This window comes from Hordeum vulgare, chromosome 2H (genome assembly GCF_904849725.1).
Source record: "Hordeum vulgare subsp. vulgare chromosome 2H, MorexV3_pseudomolecules_assembly, whole genome shotgun sequence".
Classification (NCBI taxonomy): Eukaryota; Viridiplantae; Streptophyta; class Magnoliopsida; order Poales; family Poaceae; genus Hordeum; species Hordeum vulgare.
This window is the reverse complement of record NC_058519.1, coordinates 607532205-607549139: the sequence shown is the minus strand read 5'-3', so window position 1 is coordinate 607549139 and position 16935 is coordinate 607532205. Positions and strand designations below refer to the sequence as shown.

The following is a 16935-nucleotide window of genomic DNA, read 5'->3' as shown; positions in this document are numbered from 1 at the left end:
GTTTAAAAAGGACAAATTTTTGGTTGTGAATAGTGATCTATAATAGCAAATAAATTTTGTCTTTTTTGTCATGAAGTCATTGCTTTTTTGAAAACTTATATACTAGTGTAATACAAAGCCAACTTTAATCTAAAACTAGTTTTGAACTACTTTGACTTAATGTTTAATTATTAAAAAATAAGGACCCTGGTATTCACCACACGTGTGGTACAATAAAGTTGATCACATGACTCGTCCGGTCGTACCTTGGAACCAGCCGGCACGATCCTATGTTGATGAACATTAAAACTGTCCACATGTTCGGACGCAACTATGATGGTGTCACGTACCTAGCCTTAGCATGCTTTGTCATTGCATTTCAGTCATGCATTTTAATTCAATTGAAAATTGAATTGAGGAATTTTCATAAGCCTCACAAATAATTTAGAAATGATCAACTAAAAAATTTCTTCTTTTGTGCCAAGAAAGTGTTCCTCCTAAGCTTTGAAAAATGTGTCAAGATATTAAACTCAATCCAACATTTTTGGAATGTTAACATATTTAATTTTGGCCTCTGAGTTAAATCAACATTTATTTAAAATGGGTTTATATTTTTATTAAATAGAATATGGACCCAATAATTCTGAAACCTCATGTGCTAGCTACTTGGGTTCTGTCTATTATATCCACATGCCAATTTTTAGAATTTTACAAAATGGCTTGGTATTTTAAACAAATCAGAACAAAGCAAAGAAAATAGAAAAAAAACAGAAATATGTAAGCCGACCTGGGCTTACATGCTGCAGGAACACGCCGAGCCCAGGAGCAGGGCTGTCTTCCACCTCTGCCATTAGGTAGAGGCGAAGGCAGGCCCGTCGAGCGACCGCGCCACCTGCTGCTTCGCGCTGGAAGCGCCCCCGACGAGGCCCATATTCTGTGCCCAGGAGACATGACGAGGCCCTGTGCTCATCCTCCCCTTCATGCACTCTCTTCTCCACTCCGTCTCTCTCTCCCACTTCTCCCAGAACACACCGGAGAGCACTGTTGTCGCCTATCGCAGCCACCGTCATCCCCTTGTCGCTCCAGCATGTCCCTGTGGTCCACCTAGACGTATGTTATGTTGTAGTTTACGGCCGACCCTCTGTTCCTCATCCTTATCCGTGGTGCCGCTCACAATGGTATTGAGGCCAGAGGGTAGAGACCAATATATAGAATTATTCTGGTTTAGTTTAAACCGTGTACAGATAAGTTTCCAGATAAACAATCTGCTTAAACAAAGACTCTAGATTAGCACAACCAACCACGATCATTAGTAATCAAATAGGAGTCTTACATTTATGTGTAATAAGGCTCATCATGCATGTGTGAGTCATGCGCCGGATTTGAATAAGTTCCAATTCAAACCCGCAGGCTTTCAAACAATCCATATTGCCAAATTATGGACAACATGGTCATTCCTATCATGCTGTACCCGGAATATATAAACATAGTTTAATTTTCAGTACACATGTACTGTGCTTCCAGCATGTAGTACCGGCTTCCTCGGACAAATTTCTGTCCAAGTTTCCATGTAAACTGTACATGTGTACGATGCTTTTAATTCCACATCAAACAGGTTTCAGGAGATAAAAATAGCAGTAAATAAATGTTGTAAGCCACACACATATACTGAATATTCCAACATCTCCCACTTGGCTAAAACATTTAGTTCCAAAAATGAAGACCCATGTTCTTGACATGTTTACAAAAATTTTCCTGGCTAAGAGCTTTAGTCAGTGGATTAGCAACCATATCAACGCTGGGTAAATAATCTAACCGGACTGTCTTCAAACGATTTATCACATCACGTATATAGTGATATCTACCTTGTATATGCTTAGTCTTACTATGAAATTTAGGATCCTTTGCTACCTTGATCGCTGCCTGGTTATCACAATAAATAGTGACTTGATCAAATGCCCTTTCGATGAACTTGAGTGACGCAAGAAACTCCCTCAGCCATACCACTTCTTTCACTGCCTCTGAAGCTGCTATATACTCAGCCTCCATAGATGAGAGGGCCACAGGTTCCTGCTTCTTGCTCCTCCATGAAACAGCACCTCCAGCCAATGTAAACAGATAGCCAGACGTTGATTTACGGTCATCAGGATCACCTTGCCAATCGGCATCAGTAAAGCCCTGCAGCTGGAGGTTATGACCATTAAAACGTAAGAAATAATCCATCGTTCCTTTGACATAACGCAAAGTATTTCTTATTTGCTTCCAATGTTCCTCCCCTGGATTCCTTTGGTATCTACTCAAAATTCCCACAACATGGCATAAATCAGGCCTAGTAAAGAGCATGGCATACATTAAAGAACCCAGAGCAGATGCATATGGAATTTCAGTCATTTTCTGCTTTTCCTCAGGAGTTTTAGGGCACATTTCCTCGCTGAGTTTAATTCCCTTAAGTATAGGTACTTTCATGGGTTTGCAATGTTCCATAGAGAATCTTTTAAGTACAGTTTTCAGATATGACCTCTGAGTTAAACCAAGTATTTTCCTTTTCCGATCTCTATGTATTTCCACCCCTAACACATAAGAAGCTTCCCCCATATCTTTCATATCAAACTTAGAAGACAACCATGCCTTAACTTCCATCAGGGTAATTTTATTGTTAGATGCTATCAGAATGTCATCTACATAAAGAGACAAAAGCACAAATTTATCTCCTGTGAGTTTCCAACAAATGCAATGATCTCCTTCCGTCATAGAGAACCCATATGACGTTATTGCATTATCAAATAGAAGATACCACTGACGTGAAGCCTGTCTAAGACCATAAATGGACCTTTTTAGCTTACAAACTTTCCCTTCATTTCCCTTTTCTACAAAACCATCCGGTTGACACATATAGATTTCTTCTTCCAGATTTCCATTCAGGAATGCTGTTTTAACATCCATTTGATGCAATTCCAGATCATACTAAGCTGTTAAGGCACCAATGATCCGTATGGACGTGAATTTAGCTACAGGTGAAAATGTTTCCACAAAATAAATTCCTTCCTTTTGTGTGTAGCCCTTAGCAACCAGCCTGGCTTTGTATTTTTCTACTAGTCCAGATGCATTTAGTTTCCTTTTAAAAAATCCATTTAGACCCTATAGCTTTCCGGTTATTTGGTGGATCAACCAATTCCCAAACACCATTTTTCCTCATAGAATCTAATTCTTCCTTCATGGCATGTATCCAAAAGTTGGATTCAGAACATATTATCGCATCCTTATATGTTCTAGGTTCTTCCTCTAGGACAGAGACCATAGAGTGCACTTCCCCAGAAACACATAATAATCATTTAAATGTGAAGGCAATCTAGTATTCCTCCCACTGTTCCTAGTTACACTAGTCGAGGGAGTGTCTATTTGGTCCATGCTGGTGTCAATATTTTCCTGAACCGGATGCTCATGCTCAGGATCAGGTTCAGTTGAATTAGTGTCTAGGGGTTCCACTAATAATTCCACTCTAGCACGTTTAGCCCGACGAGGTGTGTCCTGGTCTAAGAAAATAACATCACCACTTTCAATCAATTTCTTCTTCTCAGGGTCATAAAACCGGTAGCCATTTGATCCTGAAGAATACCCAATAAATATTCCTGCATTGCTTTTAGGCTGCAGTTTGGTGCGGAGTTGACTGGGCACCCTTATTTGTGCATTACATCCCCAAACTGCCAAATGGCGCAGCGAGGGTTTCCTCCCTTTCCACAGTTCATAAGGTGTTACCTTAACTGCCTTAGATGGAGAGTGATTAAGTAAATAGACCGATGTATGTAAAGCTTCTCCCCAAAAAGATAATGGCAAATCAGAATAAGCCATCATTGATCTAACCATGTCCATTAACGTCCTATTCCTTCTTTCCGCCACCCCATTTTGTTGTGGAGTATAAGGCAAGGTATAGTGGTGGACAATTCCATGCTCTTTGCAAAATTCATCAAGAATTCCTGAAGTGTACTCGCCACCACGATCAGTTCTAAGTATCTTGATTTTCCTATTTAACTGATTTTCTGCTTCGGCTTTATAAGTTTTAAACATATCAAATCCCTCTGACTTGTGTTTAAGAAGATAAACATATCCAAAACGAGAGTAGTCATCTATGAAAGTGATGAAATAAATATTTTGTCCTCCTAATGTAGGAGTAGAGAATTCTCCACATATATCAGAGTGTACTATCGCAAGTGGCTCAATAGATCGGTTAGCCTTAGGAAAAGGGGACCTAGTCTTCTTCCCCATAATGCAAGCTTCACAGACACCATAATCCTCCCACTTAAAATTCAATATTCCAGAACTAATCAATCTTTTAATTCTGTTCTTGGAGATATGACCAAGCCTAAGGTGCCATAAGTAAGATTCCGAGCAATTATTTGTACCACTAATATTCCTCAGGGTGGAGTTTGGTTCCTCTCCCACTAAACAATTAGGAGAGTTATCTTCAATGACATTATCAAGAAAATATAATCCTTCATGACCAATTCCTGAATGTGATAATTTTCCATTCAGTAGCAATTTTACTTTCCCATCACCAAACAATGTTTTATATCCAATGGTTTCTAGTTTAGATACAGAAACTAGGTTCCTTCTCATATTGGGTGAATACAGGGTATCATATAGTATTAGCTTTCCTCCACCAGGGAGTTTGAGAATGTAATTTCCTATCCCAAGTATGTCTGCCTTAGCTGTTGTTCCTAAGTAGACATGTCTAGTTCCTTTGGGAATAGTTTTTAAATCCAAGAATGATTTACAATCTCTAGCTATGTGTGATGTTGCCCCTGAATCAACCACCCAATTGCGCTGAAAAGTAGTACTAGTAAATAAAGCTTCTGTACAAACATAAGCATTAGGTATACCTTCAGGGGATAGGTTCCCCTTGCGGCTGTCTTGGTCATTAGAATTACCCTTCCTGTCATTTGGCTTCTTCCTCTTGCTGCATTCAGATCTGAAGTGTCCAAATTCTCCGCAACTATGGCATTTATAGTTCTTCTTGTCAAATTTCTGTTTTGATTGATCATTCCAGCGATCACCCTTGTCACGCCTGCCATCACTTTCCTTTCTGTATTCCCTATCTCTTTTCCTATTAATCTTCTCTCTCAAATCAGTGCCATCCTTTTTCCTCTGAAAATTCCTTTTATTCCCTTGGTTCTTGTACTCACCAAGGTGAATTTCAGCTGTATATGAGTTCTTTTCTTTCCCTTGAGATTTCTTCCGATCTTCTTCCATAAGAAGATGGTGCCTCAAGGTGCGCATGTTCAGAGTACGCTCAGTATGGCAAAAAGAGATTTTAAATTGTTCCCATGTGTTTGGTAGTGAGTTTAAGGCCACCATCACCAAAACTTCCTCCTGAAAAGGATATCCAGCAATCTTCAATTCCTCACTTAGAACAGAAAGTTTGTTCATATGTTCATTCACGGAGCTACCATGAGACATCTTTTCAGTCAAAAATCTATTGACTAAGCTAAGCACTTTAATAAGCGAGACCTCACCAAAATCCTCTTCCAGCCTTCTCATTATTTTGTAAGCTGTTTTCTCTGACTCATATTCTCCAGCCAAAGAATCTGACATTGATCCAAGAATAAAAACTCTAGCTTTCTTATTATCTTTTGTCCAGTCCTTCATCTCTTCTACAAAATTTTCCTTTTCCTCATCTGAAGCGTCATCAGCAGGTTCATCAGGTTCAGCAGTTGCAATCACATAATCAATATTTTCAGCAGTGAGTAAAAAATTGATCTTCCTTTTCCAAACAGTGAAATTGGATCCATCCAACTTGCAATTCCTCAACAACTCAGCAAAAACGCTATTGGAGGCCATTGCCGGGCAAGAGAGAGTTACCGATTTCCTGTTTAGATAAGTTTTCCTTGGCTTGGTCCGACGGCAGCCGACGAATAGCAACAGGGAAGCGACCGAGCGATTTCCAAGCAGCCAAATGGAGCGGAGGGTGAGGCTTGTTCCGTGACTAAATCACGTGGCGGTGGATCACAGTAGGAGCGGCACCGCGACGACGTTCCTCGCGACCAACGGCACGCAAGACGGGGAGGAGCGTGCTTGTCGGGCGGTGGCGGACGGCGGCTTGGGGAGGACGTGCCCCTGAGCGAGAGGAGCAACGCTGCAGCGAGTCGTCGGCAGGGCGCTGCAGCAGGTTGCCGATGGGCGTCGGGCGCGGCGGCTTGGGCGAGTGCGTTGGAGTGGATCGATTGGATCTGGTGGTTGGCTTCCTTCAGGAGCAAAGGATCACGTATACTAGTACTAGTTGACTAGTACGAGACTCATCTGATTTGGCTAGAGAGAAGTACGCAGCGGATTTGTCTCCAGATCGTATCGTATTTGGAATTAACGACAATACATCGTTAACCCTTAATCAGCTCTGATACCAATGTTATAGTTTACGGCCTACCCTCTGTTCCTCACCCTTATCCGTGGTGCCGCTCACAATGGTATTGAGGCCAGAGGGTAGAGACCAATATATAGAATTATTCCGGTTTAGTTTAAACCGTGTACAGATAAGTTTTCAGATAAACAATCTGTTTAAACAAAGACTCTAGATTAGCACAACCAACCACGATCATTAGTAATCAAACAGGAGTCTTACATCTATCTGTAATAAGGTCTCATCACACATGTGTGAGTCATGCGTCGGATTTGAATAAATTCCAATTCAAACCCGCAGGCTTTCAAACAATCCATATTGCCAAATTATGGACAACCTGATCATTTCTATCATGTTGTACCCGGGATATATAAACATAGTTTAATTTTCAGTACACATGTACTGTGCTTCCAGCATGTAGTACCGGCTTCCTCGGACAAATTTCCGTCCAAGTTTCCATGTAAACTGTACATGTATACGATGGTTTTAATTCCACATCAAACAGGTTGCAGGAGATAAAAATAGCAGTAAAATAAATGTTGTAAGCCACACACATATACTGAATATTCCAACATGTTATGTCTACGCTGAAGGAGCCGAGCTGGGATGCCCTGCATCGACGGGATCAAGCCGGACTTTGTTGTGGCTGCCCCACGGCCGCCACCGCAGATTTGCCGCCGTCAGCTCCTCCCCGACCTTCTCGAGCTGCCCTTCAGAATCGATGTGAGCCCTCGGTCATTCTACCCCTAACCCCATCATCAAGTTTCACATGTCTCACGAATGACTAAATATCATAGAATCACTAGAATTGAGGTTGGGGTTCCAAAAGACCACCACTCTACAAATTTTCTTTGATAACTACCACTACAGAAGTAGTGTACATATCCTGAAGTAGTGTACCACAGCTCTGGAGCGGGAGGATATCTTGAAGTAGTGTACCACTACCACAGCTCTGGAGCGGGGGGATGGTCTTTCAGACGAAGTAGTGTACATATCTTGAAGTGGAAAGATTACTAGCACTCATGCGCATCTACTTGAAGAAATCAGAGTGAATGGATTATATATTTTACTGCAAGCGCTTACATATATAGCACAACATAGCCACAGCGATCGATGTTACTGCTGTAAGCGCTTCCAGAGCTTCTTCGACAGTAAACATCTTGCTGAAACGTACAACGAGGTAATACAAAAAAGTGTAAAGACCTCGTGACATGACCGATCTATAACTACAATCTTTCTGGACCGGTCGTGTCGTGGGTATAAGTCTGACAATACAAGTGTATGGTACGAAAGGATGGGCAGAGTCTTTAGCTACGGCGAGGATGTATGAGTTCAGGCCCCTCTATGGTGGAGGTAAAAGCCCTACGTCTCAGTGCTTTTGGGAGCTTAGTGTCGAGTGGAATATAGGATTACAATAATTGCCCCCCTCTGCATCAGTGGGGAAGGGCGGCTTATATAGAGTGCGCTGCCCTTCATAATGGCCCGGTGGACAGGGTGGAATAGTGGCGAGTAAATGCCCACGTTACAGGTAACGTAAGCCTTAAATGCTAATAATGGTGTATGAAAACGTATGACCGTTGCCCTCCTGGGAGGTTACGATGTACAGAGTGGAATCCAGTCGGTACGTTAAATATGCTCCGAGTGCTCGTCACCGACTGGATGATGGGGAAGTCCTTAGTTCAGTGGGAACTGTCCAAGGGCCTCGTCCTCTATGAAGGGTAGTCCTTGGGTAGGACCTATAGGGCAGGCCTATGACCCTATCCTGGGACTATAACCCCATCATTAGTCCCCGAATGGATCGGGGTTGGAACGATGAAGTGATGTCTGGAGTATGGATCCGACTGGTATGGAGCTGACTTTGGCGTTGTTTGCCTCAATCCATTTTGTCCTTTCAACCAGTGATCCAAGTGAAGGTATCGGTGAAACGAACCGTCAGAGACCGAGTGCTTCCGGGAATCTTTCGACGTGACTAGTCAAACTGACAGCGCCGGATTTTCCGGGATCCTCAAATTTCGGTTGCCGCGCGCTCAGCGGGGATGACGACATTGCCATCGAGTAGGTTTCGCCGCCTCGATTACCGCGCCTTTATCTTCTCCACTAACATCGCAGCAGCCGGTTGGGGAGATAAGATTTCGGGTCCACCTGTTAGTGACCCAGTCCGAAGCTTATTTAAGCCTCTCCGGCGGGATTCTCTGTTGCGCTGCTCATCTTCCTCACATTAATCCCGCTCCTCCCGCAGCTATCTGCACGCCCCAAGCTTCCTCCTTCTCCTCCTCCTCCGCGGATCCGTCGCCTTCGCCATGACGAAGGGGCAGACCAGCAAACTTGAGTCGAAGAAGAAGAAGAAGAAGGGGGCGGCTCCTACCAAGCGGCGGCAGCGGGCGCTGCCGGCGGGTTGGATCCAGGGGGATTTCCTCCCCTCCTCGGTGACGGAGGACGACTTGCTGGAGTTGGTGGAGCATGGCATAATCGTCAACAAGTCCTGGCGGCTGCCGGAAGGCGAGACGGAGCAGGCGCCGAAGGAGGGGGAGCGCGTTCTGCTGCTCAGCCATTTGTTCAGGGGCTTCTCCTTGCCTCCCCACCCCTTCTTCCGAGGTATCATGACTTACTTCGGGGCACATCTCCATCATTTTCCTCCAAACGCAATAGTCCACCTTGCTGGATTCGTCACCCTTTGTGAGTGCTTTATTGGATGCCCCCCTCACTGGGGGGCTCTTTAAGTACGTCTTCTCCGCTAGATCCCAAACCGTCAAAAAGCTTAGCCAGTCGGACGATAAGAACCATCTCCTCCAGCTCTGCGGGGGTTTAGGCTTCCAGAAGAAAACAAAGAGTAGCTACCCCCCCTCCAGCTGTCCGAATCAGTTAGGAACTGGCAGTCGACCTGGTTCTATTGCCAGGACATTGCTTGTCCGAATGCCTCGAGTGGGTTGCCACCTTTTAGCCTAGACCGCCCGGGCCCTCCCAGGAAGCTTGCGCTCTCTAAGGGGAAAAAGATCCAGATCCAACCTTTGGTCGACGCGCTGATAGCTGTCGTCCGCAAGGGAGTCATCGGCACGGACCTGTTGGAGACTTTTCTGGGTCGGCGCATCGAGCCGCTGCAGGCCCGACACCACGCCATGTGGCACTACGCGGGGCCTTCGGATTCCACTTGGTCTCATCCAGAGTGCGTGACCGGGAAGACTGTGAGAGCGTGGGTCCGCGGCATCACAGGCGCATGTGACAACCCCGAAGGAGCCCGGCGGGTGAAGCCCTTCCGCGCTGACAACCCTCCTCCGAATGAGGTGAGTGCATCTTGTCGAGTGCTTTCAATCTTCTTAGATTTATTACTTTTCTTGTCCTGTTGACTGACGTTGCCGACTGTGTTTTGTGCAGGAGTGGACTAACTGGTATTCTGCTGTCTCAAACGGGAATCCAGCCGAGGAAGAGGAGGGCAGCCAGGAGGGCAGGGCGGATAGCGCCGAGTACGTCTCCGACAGTGGGGAGACGGAAGAGGAGTCGAAAGAGGAGGGGGAGGAGGATGGGGAGCAGAGCTCGCCACCTCCACCACCAGAGCACCGAACTAAGCGCCGTCACGATCCCGCTGCTCCGCCGGCTCCTCCAGCGGCCCCGAGTGCTCCGTCAGCCCGTCCCGTGGCTCCGAGTGCTCGGAGTGTGAAGAGGACTAGGGACGCGGCTGCCGAGCCCACGGACCAGCCGTCCAAGGTGGCCAAACCCAGTTGGCCTAAGCCTCGGAAAGCTTTGCCTCGGATGAGGATCGCTGTTCCAGTCGCCTCAGCGTAAGTGTCTTGTTCTTCTATCTTCCTTCAGTATCTGATTGAACTCATGCTTACCCGTCGAGTGGATTTCACTCAACAGGGCTGCTACCTCCGCCACCTATCTGCCGCGTCAGGACGATGACCCCATGGACACGGATAACGCCGCCTCGTCCCAGCAAGGTACGTTGTCACGACTCCGAGAGTTTGTATTATTGATTCGCGAGTGCTGTCTTTGATATTGACCTTTTTCTGCAATTTCATTTTGTTCAGTCGAGCTTCCTTCGGAGGTGATCCATCTGGAGGACGACGACCAAAGGGGGTCGGAGCCAGCTTTGGCGCCTGTCCTTGAGGTTGTCCCATCTACTGCTGCTCCCACCATCACTACAAGGAATATGCTAATACACGACGCTATATTTTCATCGCTACATCGTCACGGTTTTTTGTTTACGACGATCTCACGACGAAAAACCAAGCGTCGAAAACGGAGCGTCAGAAATGAACAACAGCGACGTTTTGATCGAAATCGTTGTAACTTTTACGATGATTCCTCGATCGTCGTAACCTTTACGACGATCATAAATCGTCGTTGACAATCTAACCCAGTCCTATGTGGCAGTCCTACGTGGCAAAATTACGACGAAATCAAAACATCATAGTTGAAATCAGCCCAACCCATTTCAATGGATCACATGGGCTGGTTTATTTTTTGGGGCTTTTTCTTATTGGGCCTTAGCCTATTTACAGCCACATTAGTATTTTTTGAATTTTTTTGTATCATTATAATTTGGGCCCTGGCCTTTTAGTTCCCAAATACATTTGGTCCAGTTTCAGTTTTGGCCTTTTGAATTTTAGTTTTGTGTGTAGGTCCCACTTGTCACGTTCTTCTCATAATTTGTCCGATATGTCAAGAAGTTCTGGTCAGGTTTTCATTTCACACATTTTCAAATCGCATACGATATGAATATTTCAAATAGAGCAGAAAGAACATGTGAAATTCATCAAATTAACACGAAGGTAGTATATTACAATTTTTCCAATCTGTTACAAAGCAGATATGTCTATTATTACAATATATAATATGCATTCTTGGATAAGTAGAGCTTCACACAATTGGCTTCAAGGCTTCGCACTTCAACTTTCTTAGGTCTGGAGGTCCTGTAGAAGAAAACAACCATATTTTTAAGAGCTACAAGATACATATCAATAATAGAAACAAGGCACAAAAACAAGCAATCCATGGCGGAAACCTTGAAGCGACAAATGTTTCTGAACTCAGATGAGAGAAGTTTGAGTCTAGCCAATTAAACCAACTACCACTGATGTAACCTATAAAGATGGACTGAACAATAACAATACAAAAAAATGACAGCTAAATTATGAAGAGTCCTAAAATTGACCCCTTTTAGCCTTAATTAATTGTGTGAAGCTGAAATGATTAATCTAAAGTAAGATATACCGGTCTGTAGGCAAAAAAATGTAGTTGAATGACCCATACTTGAATAACTCAAAAAAGAAGGCAGCATCAAATACTATAGTAATTATTATTGGACATGATATAGTAAGGTACTCTCACTGGTTATTGACTGTTGTCAGTTTTCACTAAGCATAAGTGCATAATATGGAAATAATATAAGAGAAATATAAGTACACCATAATATGGAAACAATATAAGAGAAATATGAGATTCTTTATCGCCACCCTACATGGAAATGAAAAACACAGGATTTTATACTTCAACGAATATATATGCCAAGGAAGCTGAGAATCTTTTTTTTTCATCTTCAGGTAGAATTTGTACCTCGAAAGAACCACTTTTGGTCTTGTTTCGAGCTTCAAAAATGCGACCGTAGTATCCAATTGTGTACCCATCCCAATCTGGATAACTCATTTTTGTCTTCCCATAATCCTTCCCACGAAGCGCTGGCACTATAATTGCAATATCAAAGAGTAAGGCATGATTTGCAGAATACCATTGATGTGAACCAGGATTACAAAAAATATACCATCGACGTGGGCCGATACCGAGTGTGGGCAACCCTGCTATTGGCTTGCAGGAATTGCACATGTGCACATGCCGTCTCACACTCTGTCCCCAACCACTCCCACAAGGGGAAATCTCACGCATTGCGTACAAGGGGAGAGCTAGTTAAGTCTTAACAGTTTACCTTGTTTTGATGAGTAGGTGGAGTTCATTCATATGCACGGCGTGAGCAAACACACCAACCTGAAGTATATGGAACAAAATTAGTCTCGAGTGTGAGGTAGCAACTACATTCATATTGGCGGCATGAGCAAATATATCTTTACCATGGAAATTAATGTAAGCAACACGACATTCTTGTTTACGGTGTAGTTGCGATGATGCATAGGAGATGCAAAAATGATACTCCCTTCGTTCCAAAATTCTTGTCTTTGGTTTGTTTAGAAATGAATGTATCTAAATACTAAAACATGACTAGATACATTGATGACTAGACAAATCTAAGACAATAATTTTGGGACGGAGGGAGTACATAAGAGCACATAGGGTTGCTCGCATACCTCTCGGCATACAAGGCACTTGGCCTTTGGAGGCGCGCTCCTGACACCCTGGAAGATGTACACGGATGCAGCGCCACACGAACAGCCTTTGCAGGAGAGGTGACCGCAGCTTAGCGCGTATGGATTGAATATTGTGTCCTACGCAAGTGACAAAAAACCATAGGTTAGAAAAATCCTAACAAGAACATGTCCTATGGCCTAGCGAAGTACTACCTCCGTAAACTAATATAAGAGTGTTTAGATAACTAAAATAGTGATCTAAACACTCTTATGCTAGTTTATGGAGGGAGTAGAATATTATCATCCTGCAAACACAATGTACAGGAGTTTCCAAATTTGGGATGAGTATCAGTATACGTTGTACAAAGGCTGTGCATGTGGTGCTACCACTTTTTTTTACTTCAAGTCGTTAATAAAGACATGATGTTCGAGTTGCCATTTTCGTACTTAGGACCAAGATCAATAAAGTATAAGGAGATGAAGAAATATAGGAAAAAACAAAATCTCACCAAGCAAATTGGACAAGTTAGGCTGTAGTCATATTTCATAGTTTCAGAAATGGACATTGTCATTACTGGCTGTGTTGCTGTCAAGTCACAGGAAAAGTTCTTGAAGAATTCGTTCTTGAAGAAGCCTGCGGGTTCATCAATTTCTGAACTATCACAGTTCAGATGGAAAGCACCGAGCTCAATCAGCCAAGGTGACTGCAGCAGTTCAGTATGCTCAGTTTGCATCTTGCTCCTAAAATCTCTACCGCTAACAGAACCATGCACCTGCCAAATCAATAGCATATTAGCAGGAAGATCCTGAAGATATTTGTATAATAACAGTTGAGAGACGAACAAATTACTTTGTCATATTTTTTGAGAATTTTGCGAATGGCAATAGCATTCATAGTCACATAATTGATGAGCAGTCTGCCTTCTTGAACCATGATTTGTTGATCATCTATGAAGCATTGACGTACGCGCCATATATACCGTTGCAATCCTGAAGAAACATGAAGATTTAGAAGATGCTGTACTCTAGTGCTGAAATAGCCAGCTATATACGAAGCCTCCTTGGTGAGTTCTGTAAAGAACATCTGATCACACACTGGACAAGAAGATAACACAAGTCAGGATACCAGTGGCACAAAGAGTAGACTCGGTAGAAAAAAATACGAAAATTGTGAGCGTAGTATCAACCAAATCAAAGAAAACAAAGATAATTGTTCTAGCTGTAAAAGTAAATCACTGGTACTAAAACCTATAACACTTCACAACTATCAAGTGGGCCTGATAAACATGGAACCAAATATCCTACAAAGTGAAATTAGATTCCCCCTTTCACAGAAAGAAAGAATGGAAGAAAACCAGAGCAACAGATTACACAGATGAAAATTAGACCATCTTAATCTTTGATGAAGGGGAAGATTGACAGTTGGTATCCTTTTGGGTGCTTCTAACTTGCAGAGTATACGAGATAGTGAGCTTAAACATCTTTTGGTGTAGACAAAATACTTCTATTATAATCAGAAAGTATGACTGCCCTAAAATTTTCTGAGTTCTACATCAAATTTACATCCCGGTCAAGACCTCATACAAAAGGGAAAGATGGGAGGGGATTTATTATAATCAGAAAGTATGTCGTTCCCTGTTAAGACTTATACAAACTAAGTCACCGAATTTGATTTTATTGACCTCTACAAACCAGCATAAATACGCATCCTTAGCACTTTTCTCAGATGATGCAAACATCAACGAACTTGGACAAAACAACATACAGGATCTGGTCAGTGAGCCTCCAAACCCAGAGCCCTCGGTGGTGCTCCCCATGCCGAACTCATCGAGGTTAGTTTTCCCCACCACGATGGCGCCCGCCTCACGCAGCCGCCGCACGGCCGTGGCATCGTACGCGGGCTGGAACCCGTCCAGTATCCGCGACCCGCCGGTGGAGGGCATGCTGGCGGTGCAGAGGTTGTCCTTGACGCCCACGAGCACCCCGGCGAGCGGCCCCACCGCATCCTGCCCGCCGGAGGCGATCCTCAGGTGCAGTGGTGGCGGCGGCGAGGAGATGGGGAGGAGGGAGGACTGGATCGGGAGGGGGCTGGGACGGGGAGGAGGTGGCGGCGGCGAGGAGATGGGGAGGAGGGAGGACTGGATCGGGAGGGGGCTAGGACGGGGAGGAGGTGGCGGCGGCGAGGAGATGGGGAGGAGGGGGGACTGGATCGGGAGGGGGCTGGGACGGGGAGGAGGTGGCGGCGGCGAGGAGATGGGGAGGAGGGAGGCGTCTATGCTAGGGTTTGGGCTGTGGGTGTTTTTTTTTCTGTAAATACATGGATGGATGGATGTGAGATGGTGAGATTGATGGATGGATGGATGGGTGCCATGTCATTGATCCGTGGGAAGAGTTCTGATTGGTTAGAATATGTTACGACATTTTTGGAATCGTCGTAAAAGTTATGACGATCTCATCCTATGCGGTTACGATGATTTTGACTCACATGGTCGTAATTTATATGTAGATTTGATCCCCACAAACGGTTTATGATGATTTTGGATGAAATCGTCATAAATTTATAACGAATTCATCAACAACATCTGAAAAAACGTCATGTATGAGCATATTTCTTGTAGTGCATGAACGTGCCGCCGACCGAGACGGTGCCGCCGACTGAGATGGTGCCCCTCACGGCGGGACCGACTGGAGCTGAGCTCAAGATGCCCAGGGAGTCTTCTGTCGTGCCGGGTCCGTCAACCGTTCAATATGACGCCCGACATCTCCCGGAAGACCAGGTGGGGGCCGCCAAGGACGCCATGGTGCAGGTGGAGCTGATGGTGGGTGATGCCAAGGGAGCGTATGACTCCATCGCGTCTGTGTACAAGAAAAGCTTGGAGCTCCGGGACGATAACCGAGTAAGTGCACTAGTAAGTGTTTACTTTCCTCTTGTCACCCACTCGGGGTTTCAGTGATATACTCGGATATAGTAGGATGATTTTGCAGTGGGTTCACTCCGAGTGAACCCAGGGGTGTAGTCCCTGAGACTTCTGTCGAATGCTTGCACCGGCAGATGTCTTTATATGTATTTTCCGTGACCTGAACAGATCAGAGCTGATCTGCCCGAATGGTACCAGTGGGGGCACTCCGAGTGCACCCACTGGTTGTAGTCCCCGAGAGTAGTGTTACTCAGGTCGGGTAATAGTAGTCTCATAGATTTGTCTGTTTGTCATGTAGCTCAATAGGGCCGACCTGTTCGAGCTTAATGCCAGTGGGGTCACTCTTAGTGAACCCACTGGGTGTAGTCCCCGAGACCGCTGTCGATTGCTTGCATCGGCAGGGGTCTGAAGAACTTTGAGCTTTGACTGTTTTCCTTGTTGAATGTGTCTGATCTTCCCTTTGTGCTTATTTGGCAGAAGACTTGCGAAATGGGATGTGCGTACAATGCTCTGAAGGCTGAGAAGATTCAGCTTGCTGCGGACCTGGAGGCGGCTGTGAATGACCTGGCTGGTGTGAAGGGAGATCTTGCTGACCGAGAGAAGTCTTTGGAGGAGTCTCGGGAGACCAACAAGGCATTGCTAGCCGAAGTTGAAAAATTGAAGAGTCAAAGATCCGAATGGATGGGCCAGCTAAAGTTGATGAACACTCGGTGCATGGCGCAGGAGAAGTACGTCAGCGACTGGGCAAGGAAGATGGTTGCACTTCTTGGTGGTAAGTTTTTGCCGAGTGCTTCTTGACTTTGGAGTCCACTCTGCGCTTACTTTCTGCTTGTCTTTTCTTTGCAGACTTCTGTCGGGACGTTGAGGCTGAAGCATCCGACATTGAACGGTCGGTTTTTCCGAACGTTCACTCGGCGACGAAGCCAACCGGGACTTGCTCCGAGCGCATATTCGCCTTAGCAGGGTGGGACCTTTCATTGGCCACCTGAGAGAAGTCATCGGCCGGATCGACAAGGAGCTGTGGCCTGAAGACGATTCTCGGCAAGAAATAGATGGGTTGATGACTCGGCTCGAGGACGTCCCGAGCAGAGTGCAGGCATGGAAGAAGTCTGCCGCTCGTTGTGGTGCGGACGTGGCGCTATCTCTGGTCCGAGTGCACTGCAAGGAAGCTCGCGAAGAAAAGCTGAAGACGTTGCAGGTTGCCAACACCAAGAAGCTTCGATTCGAAGATTTCATGGAGACCTTCCTGGACACAGCTACTCGCATTGCAGACGGAATTGACCTTGACACCTTTGTGGAGCCTGCCAGTCCCGTTGACACTTGAAAAAAACTTGATGGTGAACGCACATTT

The 16935-nt window shown here is 45.0% G+C and overlaps 1 protein-coding gene across 1 annotated transcript; it reads right to left on the bottom strand.

The window, feature by feature from the left end:
- Window positions 1-12286: 12286 nt before the first annotated feature.
- On the bottom strand, window positions 12287-15717 carry LOC123430764 (probable E3 ubiquitin-protein ligase BAH1-like 1; the record flags this gene model as incomplete). Its single annotated transcript, XM_045114603.1, has 5 exons — window positions 12287-12349; window positions 12667-12804; window positions 13176-13439; window positions 13517-13772; window positions 15707-15717. Coding segments are annotated over 5 exons (732 nt in total), but the record flags the coding sequence as incomplete, so codon positions are not given.
- Between the last annotated feature and the right edge of the window lie 1218 nt (window positions 15718-16935).